This window comes from Macrobrachium nipponense, chromosome 29, assembly GCF_015104395.2.
Source record: "Macrobrachium nipponense isolate FS-2020 chromosome 29, ASM1510439v2, whole genome shotgun sequence".
Lineage (NCBI taxonomy): Eukaryota > Metazoa > Arthropoda > Malacostraca > Decapoda > Palaemonidae > Macrobrachium > Macrobrachium nipponense.
In genome coordinates, this window is record NC_061092.1 from 29,562,751 (window position 1) to 29,578,613 (window position 15,863).

Here is a 15,863-nt window from a genome sequence, read left to right on the forward strand (position 1 = left end):
CCCGAAAAGGCTCACACAGGAACATTGTGAAAAGTACGTAGGCAGAAGCAATCTTCCTTGGATAGTCACGTTGTGGTACGTACATATATTTTTTAAAGTGTAAGTATGTACATATTACATAAAAAAAAAAAAAAAAAAAAAAGGCAGAAATTAAAGCCGCTTTTCATAAAGTGCAATCATTTGTAGAAGACACCCCCCGAAAAGGCTCACACAGGAACATTGTGAAAAGTAGGCAGAAGCAATCTTCCTTGGATAGTTACGTATGTACGTAGCCTCACTCGAAAGGTAAGCTTCCACATTTTACTTTACAGTAATAATATTTCTTGTACTAATATACACTTTATTTACAGGTTTTGCATTTTTAGTCTTAATTTAGGTATTGAATGGTACAAATTGTTGTAGTATTGCATTGTTTATAGGTCAATTTAGCTTAATTATGAAATTTAATGGGTTTTTTTTGGAGGGCTTGGAACGGATTAGCCATTTTACATGTAAAATGTGGTCCAAGATACGAAAACCTCATGATACGAAGGGCGCCTCGGAACGGATTAATTTTGTATCTCTAGGTACTACTGTAATGCATGAATTCATAACGCGCGGACGTAAACAAATATTTTTTTCAAAAATTCACCATAAATCTAAATATTGTCCTAGAGACTTCCAATTTCTTTCAAAATGAAGACAAATGATTGAATATTACTATATTGTAAGAGTATTAGCTTACAATTGCAGTTTTCGACCATATCTGACGAGTTAAAGTTGACAATGTCAAATTTTTTTATATTTTTTTTTATATGCAATTATGTTGGAAATTAGAAAAGCTACAACCTTCAAATATTTTTCGTTTTATTTTACAAGAAATTGTGCACATTTTCATATATAAAACTCTCTGAAATGCCTAATATGAAACGGAGCAAATATTCCGAGAATGTGACGTACGCATTTCGGAGATTTGTGGCGGAGAATACGAGCGCAGAGGGAAGGAAAGTTTTTTTTTTTTTAAATTCACGGTAAATCTAAATATTGTGCTAGAGACTTTGAATTTGTTTCAAGATGAAGATAAATGACTTAATATTACTAGACTGTAAGAGTTTTAGCTTACAATTGCGTTTTTCGACCATTTCGGTAAAGTCAAAGTTGACCGAACGTGGTTTTTTTCTATTTATCGGTATTTATATGCAAATATTTCAAAAATGAAAAGCTACAACCTTCAATTATTTTTTGTTGTATTCTACATGAAATTGCGCACATTTTCATATGTAAAACTTTATGTAACGGCTAATTTAAAATGGTGCAAACATTACCACAATCGCACGTATGATTTTTTCGGAAGAGTTACCACGCGGACATAAAGAAAATGTTACTTTTTTCATAAATTCACCATAAATCGAAATATTGTGCTAGAGACTTCCAATTTGTTGCAAAATGAAGGTAAATGATTGAATATTACTAGAATATAAGAGCTTTAGCTTACAATTGCGTTTTTCTACCATTTCGGTAGAGTCAAAGTTGACCGAAGGTTTAAAATTTGTCATATCATTTTTTATATGAAAATATTTCAAAATTGATAAAAGCTACAACCATGGGTTGTTTTTAATTGTATTGAGCATGAAATTGCGCACATTTCCATATATAAAACTTTATGTAACGGCTAATTTTAAAATGGTGCAAACATTACCACAATCGTGGATTTCTATCTGAAACATATACCCCCATTATTTGAGGGAAATTCGCCTATTGATTGTATTTTTCTGAGAAATATCCGCAAATTCCTTTTTTTTTTTTTCCCTCTCTATCCTCCATCATAAGCTGCACTTTTTTGAGAAAACTTAAAAAACCAGGTATGAAAATTAAAACTTAAAAAACCAGGTATGAAAATTTTGAGTGGGTTTTTCTTTAGTATTAACTAATAAAATAGGCCATTTTAAGCATTTTTATAGGGGTTCCAACTATTCGCGGGGGCTCTGGTACACACCTCCCGTGAATATGGGGGAGACTGTATTGCAATTGAAGGAATGAAGTAGATACAGCTTTCACAATGTTTGTGGATCTGGACTTGTACCATTAAGGGAATGCCACCTTGTCCACAAAGCATTCTATCAACAACCTTTTTGTCTTCTTATCTTTCATGATTAAAAAAAAGGAAGAAAGAAATGATTGGAAGTACCGTGGTGAGGGAGATTTGGTGCATATTTTCCAGCCACAACGATGCTTGGTTTTACAGCACATAGCTAATAATCCACAATTACCATGGTGCATCAACATAAAAAATCTTCAAGATCTGGAACAAAAATATTTAAAATTATATAAAATATACCAATTTAGAAATGAATTTGTGTTTTCCCTAACATACAAACCTACACCCTCGTATATTTGAGATTTCCATTGCACTAAGAGTGCATCAGCTTCCTGTTTGTACCAGTCTACCCTGGTATGATCCTACCATGCTTGGTCAATTGCTGAACCAGCCCGAGTGGCTCTGCAACACCTTTGCAGAAGGGGTAAGAGATCGGGCTAAGAGGGAGGAATGAGGAGGGTCAAGTACTTTAGCCATATGAAGGTTTAGGTTCATATATTAGGAAAAATACAAATTTATTTCTCATTTTATTTGTTCCAATAATAATACTACCATCCAATAATAATATATACTACCAACACCTTCATATATATAGGAGATTCATCTGTAGGTAGGAGGTCAAGTTATGGTCCAGAGCAGTCCTTGATTAGTTCATGGGGAGACTTTGTCAATGAAGCTAGGGCCATGGTGATACTACACTCGGGTGGCTTTTATAACTCTCGGTTACCAACTTTTTCCAAATGTTTCACCATATCTGATAATTCCCTTGACGTTGACAAGTCCATGTCCCCTGCTTTAAACACCATAGAAGGGGTGGCCCTGTAGCCTTCAATTGCTGATACAGGGAGGTTCTTTTTATGCCACAGCAAAAGTTGGAAATCTGCTACATCCTTCACATCTGTTTTAAGGGGATGTACATCTCTCTGCACCAACCCAGGAAGGCCTTCCACTTTCCTTGATATAGGTTGAGGGAGGACTGTAACAGAATTGGCAATAACTGTTGCAGCGTTCTTGAAAAGTCTCTTTCTAAGCAGTTGCCGGATAGCCTCCATCCATGAAGTTGGAGGGCAGCTACTGCTCAGTGTACTTGGCCACTGGCTCTTGTCTCAACAGATTTGGGGTTAGGGGCAGTTGTCTTGAAATGTCTATTAGCAGGTGGAATAGGTCTGCAAACCACTTTGCTTGTGGCCACTTTGGAGTTACCAGTGTCATCCTCAGACCCAGGGAGATGAACAGCTTGTTTATTACCTTCTGGAACTTGCTGAATGGGGAAACATATACATCCATGTTGTCCCACTGATATTGGAATGCATTGGGGACTGGAGAGCAGTACAGAGGCAGTTAGTTTGTGAATTATTCAATAATGCAAACAGATCCAAATGTGGCCCTCCTGTAATCTGAAGTCCGTCCGCCACTGCTTATTCCAATGACCATGCTGTCGCTATTATCTGGTCTGGCCTGCATAGGGTGTCCACTACAATGTTCTTTCCTGTGATGTATCTGGTCATTAGTATCAGACCCTTGAGTTTTGACCATTCGTGTATCTTTACGACTAATTGATTTAGCACATGGGAGATCATTCCTCCTTGCCTGGTTAAGTATGCAACAACTGAGGTGTTGTCACATATGACTACCTTGTCTTCCCTTGTAGGCATTCTTGAAAAGCTTACAGAGCCAACTAGGCTGCATTCATCTCCAAGACATTGATGCATTCCTAACATTCCTTTTCCAACCACTTGTCTGACACGCACCTTCTGTTTAGGTGGGCACCCTAGCCCCTCTGAAGGATTACATATTTTTATGTTGCTAGGAACCAATTGGTTACCCAGCAATGGGACCTACAGCTTATTGTGGGATCCAAACCACATTATATTGAGAAATGGATTTCTAATCACCAGAAATAAATTCCTCTGGTTTCAGGTTAGCAGAGCAGAGAGTCAAACTAGAAACTACTGAATCAGTAGGCGAGAACATAAAAACAACTCATCCAATGAGGAAACACTGTGTAGGAGAACTCAAATGGAATGGATATTAAGAGTGGTTTCTGCTTGAAGGGGAGGATATAACCTTTCCTGAGTGTTTGGAGAGAGTATTCCCCTGCTCTGGCCTTCTGCCTCTTTAATTACTTGTTCTTTAGACAGTCCCCCAACTCCATTATGTCTGCCTGTATGGAGGGAGAATGTGGAACAGTAAGGGGGCCTTCCTTCTTGTGCCCTTCCTCTGAAATGGCTGTTGGAATGTAAGGCTGTCTTCTTGGAGTTGCCTAAAAGAAGATGAGAGAATGTCTTTGGCATCTTCTCTCATGTCTGTGCTTAATTCAGGGGCTCCAGAAGGAAGTATCCACACACATCTGAGAATGTGCTGTTTATGAGATTACCCTACTATCCATGCAGATTTGTGTGGGTTAAAGACAGAAGGGATTTCCTTGTCAGGAGAATATTACCCCACATATTTCAAGGTTTTTCTGGATGGTGAGAAAAAATCTTTCAATGCCAACCAGGATTTTGGGGGCTGATTCTTTGATCTTCCTCGCCATTGTCCCTTGGCAGGAGACAGATCTTGATGTCCTTCCCAAGACTACTTCAAGGTTCTGATAGTGAACTATCTGTCAAATGGCTTCCTAGGAAGAGTTTCCAGACAACCAGGAAACTGTTACATTCACACTCCTGGTAAGAGAGTCAGATGCTCCATGTCAACAGAGGGGAGCAGCAATTTCTGAGATGTGGAGGCGGCTAGGGAACCTTCCTTCCCTGCTATTAGGCTATCCAATTCCTTCAAAGCAGATTTCACCATTGGAGACCAGGGAGGACAGATGGAATGCCTCTGGTAAGGTCTCAGCCGTCTGTTCCATGAAAGAGGAATCGGTAAAATCTTCAGAATTTACCTCTCAGGTTCTGGAAGTCTTAGGATGAGGTCTGCAAAGCTGGCTTCTTCCTCTGGTAGATCTTGAGGAGCCAGGTCCTGTTCCTCTCCCAAATCAGACAGACTTATCCAGCTTAACAGTCCTGGTCTGTTCGGTTCCTCCTCCCTTTCCAGTGACCAAGTGTTCCATTTCTGGTCTCTGGCTCTCCCCTCCAAGAGTGGACGTACTCTCAACTCGCAGTTCGTGTCCCAACTCGGTGAATAGTGGAGGGACCGTTGTATGGAACATTGAGGAGTAGGACGGCTCTTCTTCTCCATACTGCTCATACTTTTAGGAATCACTCACACTTCTGGAATGTAAGTGGGAGGTGTCCTCGGAATGTTTTTAAGACATGTGACTCTTCTCGCCAAGCCACTCAGACTTTGAGGAAGCACCATGCCACGTCATGCTTCTGGAACGTGAGCAAGTGGTGTGCCTGGACAGGTATGGCAACTTAGGATGAGGCGTGACAGATCAGTGCTTGGACCATTAATGAGAGAGATGGCTTTTCTCTTTGTGTCAGTCATACTATGGGGAAGCATTGTGCCACGTTGCGCTTCTAGAGGTGTCCATGGAGAGGTATGATGACCGACGACTCTTCTGCTGCTTTCCCCGTCTCCCATCCTTTTAATCAACGAAACCGAGATACTTTCTTCGCACGGTCTTGATCGGGGGAGGGGATCTGGTTGACAAAGCTTCTTCTATCCTGAGGACGGTTCCAGAAGGGAGTCAGACTCTGCAGAGGAAGCCCTCCGTTTATTCTGTTGTAATCCACTGGGCCCTGCCTGTTTGTGGTCTCCCATGGGTATGGAAGGGCTAAAAAGGGGAGTCTGCTCCAGACCAATTCCCTTTCCTACTCTCCTGAACCTTGACCGTCTTGCTGCCTTTTGCACTCTCGTCCTAGAATGTTTTATTGATTGGTTACCATAACTTCATTGACACTTCCTGTAGAACTTCCTTGGGTGCAGGGAGAGGAATAATAGGAAAAAGGTTTCTACAAGGCATGATGGGTACTGGAGACAGAGTATGGATGGGTAGTGAGGGAGAGGTAGAAGGGATGTAGGGGCAAGATTCTTTGGACACTGGCATAGGCTTCTTTCTCCGGTATGTCTCGTATTTCTCCCACTGAGGAGACAGCCACTTTTCACACTCATTACTTGTGGCCTCGAGGGAACATTCAAGTCCTCTACAAGAAATACAAACTGAATTGTGCATCAACGTAATTCATGTTTCCTGTGTCCCATTTTCTTCCATAGTGAAGGCAGAAGCACAAAACCACTTCAAAATCTCTTGTAGAGCTTACCCACTATTACTAACTAAGTTGGAAACTTCTCAGCACCACACTTCACAGTTTCATATAAAGAACACATGAAATTGTTGTTGAAAGATGGGCAAGACTGAACAACACTCCCATGCCAAATCTCTACCACACAATCAAGTTACTCACTGATAGAGACACTATATCTGTAAGGGGAAAAGAACAAAGCCCATAAAAAACGCACAAAGTTAACAAGAGACTGCGAGATGCAGAAGCGTCTTGAGTACGCTGTATTACATGCTTGGCTGGAAAGCAATTGATCATGTGTGGTAGGAACAGACTAGGGCAGACTGGGGCAAACAGGAAACTAGTGGATGTAGGTATAATAAGGCTACATTCAGTTGAGGCACTGGAAGCACGGTGGAAATCTCCTATATATGGAGGTGTAGGGAGTAATCATCATCAGAAAGTAGAAGCATTAAGTATACCGGAAACTAGAACCATTGAATGTAATGTTGTGTCATTACATGCCAACATTAGCAAACCTGCAGAACAGTAAACAGATAACGCAGAAGTCACACTAGATGGGAAACAGAATGAAAAAGTGTTAGTGCTTGTAAGGGTATTCAGATTAAAATTATAAATTATCTTTTATCATATATATTTACAGTACAGTCCCCAATTTTGCGAGAATTTAGTCGATCCACAGCCTCGGAGAATTGGAAATTCACAGATTTCAAAACATACCTTGAGGAAATAATTCCATTAGGGCCAAGGCAAACTGCAACTTACCCAGTCAAACTTTTTTTTTATACTACCCATTTTCAATACTTTTTATGTACTATACTGTATTTTTTTCTAATATGTAACTGTTCTTCAGCTGAAGGAAGGCTTTGTGAACCGTTTTGGGTATTGGCGGATCATGCATGCCTTCACTCCCGTTAAGCCTACACACTTGGTTACGAGATACTGAAGAAAATAATTACAGATATGCAAGAAAAGGAAAGAAAATGGTGGAAAACTGTGGAAAAGTACATGCATGAAGTTAAAATAAATTTAAGAAAATTAGAAGGAATGTCCAGAACAGAAATAAAGGACAAAGCCAGAATATGGGACACAGAGAGGTGGAAAGAAGAGTTGGAAAATAAAGTGACTGTGAACATATATAAAACGTGGAAAAGAGAAATAAAAGATGAAGAAATTTATGACAACTCTATGGGTTCAGTCCTTCTCTTCAAAGCCAGAACCAACTCTCTTAATTTAAATATAGCAAAAAGGCACCAGAAGGAGAACACCTGTTGTCCTTTTTGCAATGATGCAGTAGAAGACATATTTCATTTCCTTTTATATTGTGATACATATATAGAGGAACGGGTTAAAGCAATAGGGCTACAACAACCCTATGAAGAGAAGGAAAGTGACGTAGTGGGAAAATTTCTATTTTCAGGTAACAACGAAATAAGAAAAGAAACCATATACTTGATGTGGAAAAAAAGAGAGAAAAAAAGGAAAGAGCTAAACAAATAAACAAACAAAAAAAAATACCCAAGACTAAGAGGCGCCGTTGCAAAGGCATTGCCTCGACCCATAACTACTACTACTACCTGTGTTTATTTGTCCGGTACGTTTACTATGTAATCGTTTTTATATAAATTTATTCTATGATAAAAAGAGAACTGATGAAAAATCAAAATTTGATATGAAATTACAATTTCTTAAAAAAAAAAAAAAAAAAAAAATTTAAAATTCAACATGAAATGACAGTTTCTTGAAAAGTTTAGACTCTCTCTCTCTCTCTCTCTCTCTCTCTCTCTCTCTCTCTCTCTCTCTCTCTCTCTCTCTCTCAAATGCCAAAAGTTAGTCAAAATAAGTTAACCTAGAAAAAAATTCTTACTTCATGTTCAGTAAAGGCGGAGTTGAAGTAGTCGACTGCTGCCAAAATGGAAGTTGCTCCTTCCTTCGTCTTTAACCCTTAAACGCCGACTGGACGTATTTTACGTCAACATTTTTTGTCTCTCGGGTGCCGACTGGACGTATTTTATGTCGACATACAAAAGTTTTTTTAAAAATTGGCAGAAAAATACTTTTAGGCCTACCAGCCGAAAACTCTTGAATCACGTGCCTTGGGGGATGCTGGGAGTTCACGGATCAAGGTGTTGTTTTGTTTACAATCGTTACGCAGGCGTGCAACCGCGAATTTCTTTCATGCTGCACTAAAAAGTATCAGTGACACATCTCGGAAATTATTTCGTCACTTTGACATACTTTTTGTACCATTTTAAATTAGCCGTTACATGGAGTATTATATATGAAAATGTGCGCATTTTTATTATTGAATACAACGAAAAAATACTCATGATTGTAGCTTTTATCAGTTTTGAGATATTTTCATAGAAATAAGGATGTGCCAAAATTTCAACCTTTGATCAACTTTGACTCTACCGAAATGGTCGAAAAACGCAATTGTAAGCTAAAACTCTTATATTTTAGTAATAGTCAATCATTTACCTTAATATTGCAACAAATTGGAAGTCTCTAGCACAATATTTAGATTTATGGTGAATTTATGAAAAAACTTTTTCCTTACGTCCACGCGGTAACTCTTCCGAAAAAAATCATACATGCGATTGTGGTAATGTTTGCACCATTTTAAAATTAGCCGTTACATAAAGTTTTATATATGGAAATGTGCGCAATTTCATGCACAATACAACTAAAAACAACCCATGGTTGTAGCTTTTATCAATTTTGAAATATTTTCATATAAAAAAGGATAAGTGACAAATTTTCAACCTTCGGTCAACTTTGACTCTACCGAAATGGTCGAAAATCGCAATTGTTAGCTAAAACGCTCATATTCTAGTAATATTCAATCATTTGCCTTCATTTTGCAACAAATTGGAAGTCTCTAGCACAATATTTCGATTTATGGTGAATTTATGAATAAAATTACATTTTCTTTACGTCCGCGCGGTAACTCTTCCGAAAAAATCATACGTGCGATTGTGGTAATGTTTGCACCATTTTAAATTAGCTGTTACATAAAGTTTTATGTATGAAAATGTGTGCAATTTCATGTAGAATACAACAAAAAATAATTGCAGGTTGTAGCTTTTCTCATTTTTGAAATATTTGCATATAAATCACGATAAATAGAAAAAAAACCACGTTCGGTCAACTTTGACTCTACTGAAATGGTCGAAAAACGCAATTGTAAGCTAAAACTCTTACAGTCTAGTAATATTCAGTCATTTATCTTCATTTTGAAACAAATTCGAAGTCTCTAGCACAATATTTAGATTTATGGTGAATTTAAAAAAAAAAACTTTCCTTCTCTCCGCACGCGGATTCTCCGCCACAAATCTCCGAAATGCGTATGTCTCATTCTCGGAATATTTGCTCCGTTTCATATTAGGCATTTCATAGAGTTTTATATATGAAAATGTGCGCAATTTCATGTAGAATAAAACGAAAAATATTTGAAGGTTGTAGCTTTTCTTATTTCTGAAATAATTGCATATAAAAAACATATATAAAAAAATTCGACATTCGGCCAACTTTAACTCGTCAGATATGGTCGAGAACTGCAATTGTAAGCTAATACTCTTATAGTAATATTCAATCATTTTGAAAAAAATATTTGTTTAGTCCACGCGTTACGAATTCATGCATTATTTGGTGATAACATTTTCTCTGTGTTGCTTATCGTTTTACAATGTGTTATATACCAACATGATCGCAATTTAGTGTACATTACAACGGAAAAAAAAAGTAACTTGTTACCTTTAACCGTTTTGCGCACAGCGTGATTTGAATACAATTATATATGAAATTTCGTTTTTGCGCTATCATATATTGCATTATTTATATATGATAATGATAATTTTTTTCATTTCTGATGGTTGCATACTAAACTTCAGCCAATGAAAAAAAAGGAGCCAAAAATGAACTCTTAATCTTGAAAACTAATCGCGCTGTGATTTTTTGAAAAAAATATTTTTTCCGCTTCCGCGCTCACTCCGAAACACCTCCGGCACACGGGAGACAATTTTTTTTTTACCGCTTCGGCGTTTAAGGGTTAACTTAAGGGCAAGCTTTTTAGTTTCGATAAAATAGGTCTTCCTCTTCGACTTCTAGGCAGATGATGCATACATGATGCAGATGATCAGAATATACTTCGACAGATCTGAATGATACGTATGGCGATGATGATGATACCGATCATCATCATAGCACACTGTGCTATGACGTTACAAATGCGTGAGGCAGAGCCTTCTGTCTTAGCTAATGGCTGAGCAGGATAATTTTCTCTCACATTCCCCCTTGGAGGAATAATAGTTTTTTCCTCCAAGCATTCCCCCCACTCCTTCTCTCAGATACCAGCAAAGCCCCCACGTCTAAAATACTTGAGAAGACAATAGATTTGATACGTTTTGCGGCACATGACTTGCAGACTTTGAACGGTTTTGCAGATAGATAAAAATCTATTTTTAAGAACTAGCGACTGCATAAAAGGGGAGTCGCACAATTCGAACACGCATTTTGACATTGGTTAGTACTGCAATGGCATCGCTAGGGTGATGGGGGATGGTTCAGCTCGAGCTTCCCCCAGGCTATTCATTTTATAAATGCGTATTTCTGGTTTCCCCATACTTAGTGTAGCTTGACAGTAGTCCTCATTTGGTTTGGTACTATTTGTCATGAGTTGATGTCCTTGCACTTATATGACTCTTACATTTAGACAATTTAATTTTAACAGTAGAAAAACTATTTTTTTTTAAATATTTTTTCCATGCTTTCAGATACCGACGGTTTCTAAGACTCTTCCAAGAAGGTGTTTGCCCAGTAACAACACCAGTCCCTGGACCTGAAGAAGGTTATTGCCGTAAGGATCGCCAGCCCCCTGGTTGTGTTGTACCAGAATTACTGTTCTTTTGTCGAAGAGTATATGATTACCGCCAGAAACGTTTATTAAAAAATCCTTACTGAGGGTGTGTGGAGGGGAAGGGTTTGGAGGAAGGGGAGGAATTACAGAACTGCATCAGTGAATGTTCTCGGAAAAATGAGGAATTTCTTGAAAATGATAGTGGTGATGATGATGATGATGATGGTTCTTCATGTATCATGAGAGTCAGTGCACTGTTGATTTTATGGCCAATAAACTGTTGAACCTGAACCTGAACCTGAACCTGAACCTGTGTGCATGTTGACTGGATGTCTCAAACTTTTGGAAGTGACGATAATCCAGAAAAAGTTATTGAAACTTTTTTTTTTTTTCTCTAAAAGACTTAAGTGCTAAAAGATATTTAATATAAAATATATATATAGATATATATTATTTATAAACTATATATCCGAGTGAGTAGTTGTGAACTGAAAATCAAATGTTAAAGTGAACTATTGAGGAATTATGCTATGTCATCCGTTTTAAATACTGCCAATACTTTAAAAGTCACAAGAAGTATTTTGTCATATGATAATCTAACGTCTGTACAAAACACAGAATCTTTTGTAATTACTGTACCTTATACACTTGATGACTGCTTATGAAGATAATCTACTGTCACCACTATGGTGTATTAGTCTTGTATTTATAAAGCAACACTGTAAAGATATTTATTTTATTGTTACCAGTGTATAAATTATTTCTTGGCTAAGTCAGATATTTAAGCAATTACTCCCACAATTTATGTTTGAAGCCAAAGTTTTTTTATAATCTTTGATTTTTATGTATTCCTATAATTTTTACAGAACCATATGGTTTTCATAAACTGTATAGCTGACTGACTTTTCAGCTGTTTTAACAAAAGTGCATTTTGGATATTATCACTGTGGCCCAAATCATACCAACAATGCATCTGTGCTAGTTGTTAATGAAATGTCTAGCTATGCTTCCTTATGCAGGCACAGATAACTGTATCAGTATGTAATCAAGTGTAGTGTTATATTTATGCAACAAAAGTAACAAGGAAAACTGCATTCTTACATTAAATTGACAATTATGTGCAACTAACTGAGTTTTCAATAGATTGAAAAAATCTAAATGTCGGATTACAGCATTTAAATGATTAGCCTTATAATTTTACCTTTTTATTTTATACTTGTAGGTTAAAATTGGAAATTCTCACTAACTTAATAAAGCCACTAATATAGACAATCATTTTTAGTTGTCTTTTCTGATTTTGTCAATGGGAATTTAATAAATTATTAGCGTTTGCACTTCTTATTTTGTTAATTATGTAATTTCATATTCTATATGCTTCAAAATATTTACATGTTCTTTTACATGTCATAGAATTTTTTTTAGCAGTATTGTTTGTACATTTTGTTAAAACATGTTTAATGTTGCATTTTTCATATTTTCTCACAGAATCCAGCTATAAGTCTTTCTTCTAATCTTCATTCCAATACTGAACCTTTGAAGCAGCTTCAGAAAAGTCTGTAGGTTGGATCTCCTTAAATATATGGTAAAAATTGTGAAAAGAATATCATTGGAAAAGGTGTAGAAGAGCATACTGAGCATTTTCACTGGGCCCTTTATGTACGGTTTAAATTGTTAACAGTCTTGTTCATACTGAAGTTTTATAAATTAAGAAATAATTATTCAAGTCTTAAACGTGAACATTTTTCCTCACGTTGCACAATTACTTATTGCAGAAAAAAAGATATCAGTGATGAGTGTGCCTACTACAAGATTTTAGTACTATAATTATAAGGGACACTGCACAAATATATACAGTATTTAGATGGAACATACAGATAGGTTGGAAAATTTGTGCCGAGCCTGATGAACCAGCTAGTCAAAATGGACCCTAAATTCTTAGTGGTAGCTGCCATTTGGCAATCCTGTCATATCTTTTCATGTTTTTTCTGCACATTTTGATAAGTAACAGACTATTTACAGTACAAGTTACTGGTTTTATTTTGAAGTGAAACACATTTGAGTGCTACTGATTTTAGTGGAAAAAAATGGACACATGCAATAAAGAAAAGGAATTCAGTGTTGTAGTTATGCACAGCTTAGTTTTAGATTTTTATAGTTTTTCTTATTTTGTATTAATGGAACAAAACTTCAGTATATGAATTTTTTTATTTGTTTCTGTTGCCAGAAGCACACTTGTTTCTTTACTATTATCTGTTATTAAAATTCATTTTAAGGTATGCGTATGCAAGATAGGAAGTGATTAGCCATGCATTTTCACCGAGTCTGTTATTATCTGTCCCCATAGTGTTTAGATAAGAGACCTTTCTTCATAGTTGTTATCTAGAGCAGAGCTTTTTTAGTGAGCCTTTATTGGCAAGTCTTCACTGTTAGTTTGTGTCGTGCTAGTGAGTAGATGATAGTATTTGGGTAATTTGTTATGGCAAGGAGTCTATATTATTACATCAGACTAAAGTGTAAATAAAACAGATTTATGTTTAAATGAAATAAAATGATAAATCTCGGTTCTTATTTGTTACTTGTATTTTCCTGTAATTAATTATTTTAAGCAGTAAAATTTCCTTAAAGGAATTCAGTATTACGGTACTTTAGTACTTGTAAATCTGAGCAGCCAAGTGATGCTGATGTCAAAAGGTTGGTAATGGTCAGATCTCAAATATTGAGATGGTCTTGGAATGTGATTACGAGTGATTATGAGAGAGGATCAGATAAGTCACAGTAATAGTCACATGGAAGTAACAGGACTATGATCAGAAATGGCTGATGGCAGATAGATGTTTTCATAATTTGGCATCACCACTAATCACAGAATTTCCATAAAATTTTTTAAAGATTTAAACTCCTACATCAATTCATGCCTGATAGCTTTCAATACCTTATTCACAAATTTTAACAATAATAAAACATGGAAATAAGTACAGGGGGACCTAGGTTTTCATACATAATCCATTCCAGAAGCTCCCACGAAATCCAAAACGTATGAAAACTGAAACAATAACTCCCATAAGGAATAATGTAAATACAATTAATGCATTCCAGACCCCAAAAATACTAACAAAAAATGCATTTTATAGGGAATAAACATTTTTACATACAAAAAACAATGAGAAATGAATGAAAATAATGAATGAACATTGATCATTCCTTCCTATATGGAAAACACTTGTTAGTGTATGGAAGACGGAGAGGAGGAGAGATTGTTTGGAAGGGGATCTCCCTCCAAAAGAGATTCAGGTATTAAGGACCCAACTGGGGTTACTTCTCTTCATTTTTTACTAGACTATCTGAGGTTACTTGCCCTCTTCATTTTTTACTGGCAGTAAGACCAGCTTGAGTTACAGGACCCCTGTTGCACAAACTGTCCAAAGACATTTGTTTCTGGCATTTCTTTAAAATTTGCCTCAAGTTAAACACAGCAGTCATTAAATGTTGCAGACCTGGATTACAACTTCTTTGTTGGGATGATAATTCTCCACAAAATTTTTATACATCATTCCGCTTTGCAAATATGTCCTTAATCCATTAAGTAGGCACATTATGTATGCCCATTCGTTTTCTGAATTTTCCAAACAAGCCCCTGCTGGCCTTAACAGCAGCGCTTGTAGACATTTTCTCACTGAGATTGGCATGCAACTTCCTTCAACACTTTGCTACGAATTCTTTCCTAAATTCCAGTGTTTCTTACCTTTTTTTACTTGGAACTTTCTTTGGCCTCTTGATGGCTTATTTAGCAGTTGCACTCTAATGAAAAAAAAAAAGCACAACAACAAAAAAGCAGAACTGGTCTCGAAAGAATATGGGATGCTTTATTTGAGCTCTCGATACAGGGCCTGGTCACATGCTGGGACCCGGATGAAGTGTTTCCAAGTGTACGAAAACCAAGGAAACGTACAATAACCGAGACAAAATTTTGTAAAAAAAAAAAAAAAAAAAATGTATACGAAAATTGAAACTTACCAAAACCAAGGTTTGACTGTAATAAACTTGTATAAAAACCAGCTTTCTCAAAAAACCTAACTAGGTATATGTCACTTGATTTGTATGAAACATTGTCTTTGAGAACCCTTGAGAGGAAGTGACTTATTCCCCAAGACTAGAACACTTGACCAGCTAGTGCTAAGCAACTGAGAGGACCAAGGAGTTACCTCAGTGTAGGTGTGAGGTTGCCCATGAGTCAACATGCATGCAGGCCAAATTCTTGGATGACAAACGGCAGTTTCTTATCTTGGTATATTACTGTACACTCAAGGGACAGCTTGTTTAGCAAGTCCCTGCATTTATTACTGCTATTAGCTAAACTCTCACATAAGATTAGCTACACCTTCAAGTTCTCCAAAATTATTTGCAGTAATCCTTATCAAGTTGTCCACTCTATTTCCTGTGCTGGTGCACAATACATTTAATCTAGCATTATACATTTATACTGTATTTTTTCTTGTTACTCTTATTTCTCCATTATTATTTCCTTGATATTCACTATGTTAGCAAATTACATAATATGAGAAATTTTTAAAAACATGCAAATTTTTATTTGTTAATTATTTATTCAAAAATCACAAAAAACATCTATGTAAAGAATGTCCTCGGGTGGGACTATATTTAGAGTACAGTGGTATTTATAGTTTCAAGTGGGTAGAAAGTGAGGAAGTGACTGTAAAATATTTTACTTAACCCTTAAACGCCG

At 36.6% G+C, this 15,863-nt stretch overlaps 1 protein-coding gene across 1 annotated transcript in view; it reads left to right on the top strand.

Annotated features, from left to right (window-relative positions):
• LOC135206216 (mucin-2-like) overlaps nucleotides 1–13,683 on the top strand; it is a 100,155-nt gene extending 86,472 nt beyond the window's left edge. The window contains 1 exon segment of the mRNA XM_064237557.1: nucleotides 11,040–13,683. Coding sequence (XP_064093627.1) covers nucleotides 11,040–11,226 — 187 coding nt within the window. The 3' untranslated portion in view covers nucleotides 11,227–13,683.
• The last annotated feature ends 2,180 nt before the right edge of the window (nucleotides 13,684–15,863 follow it).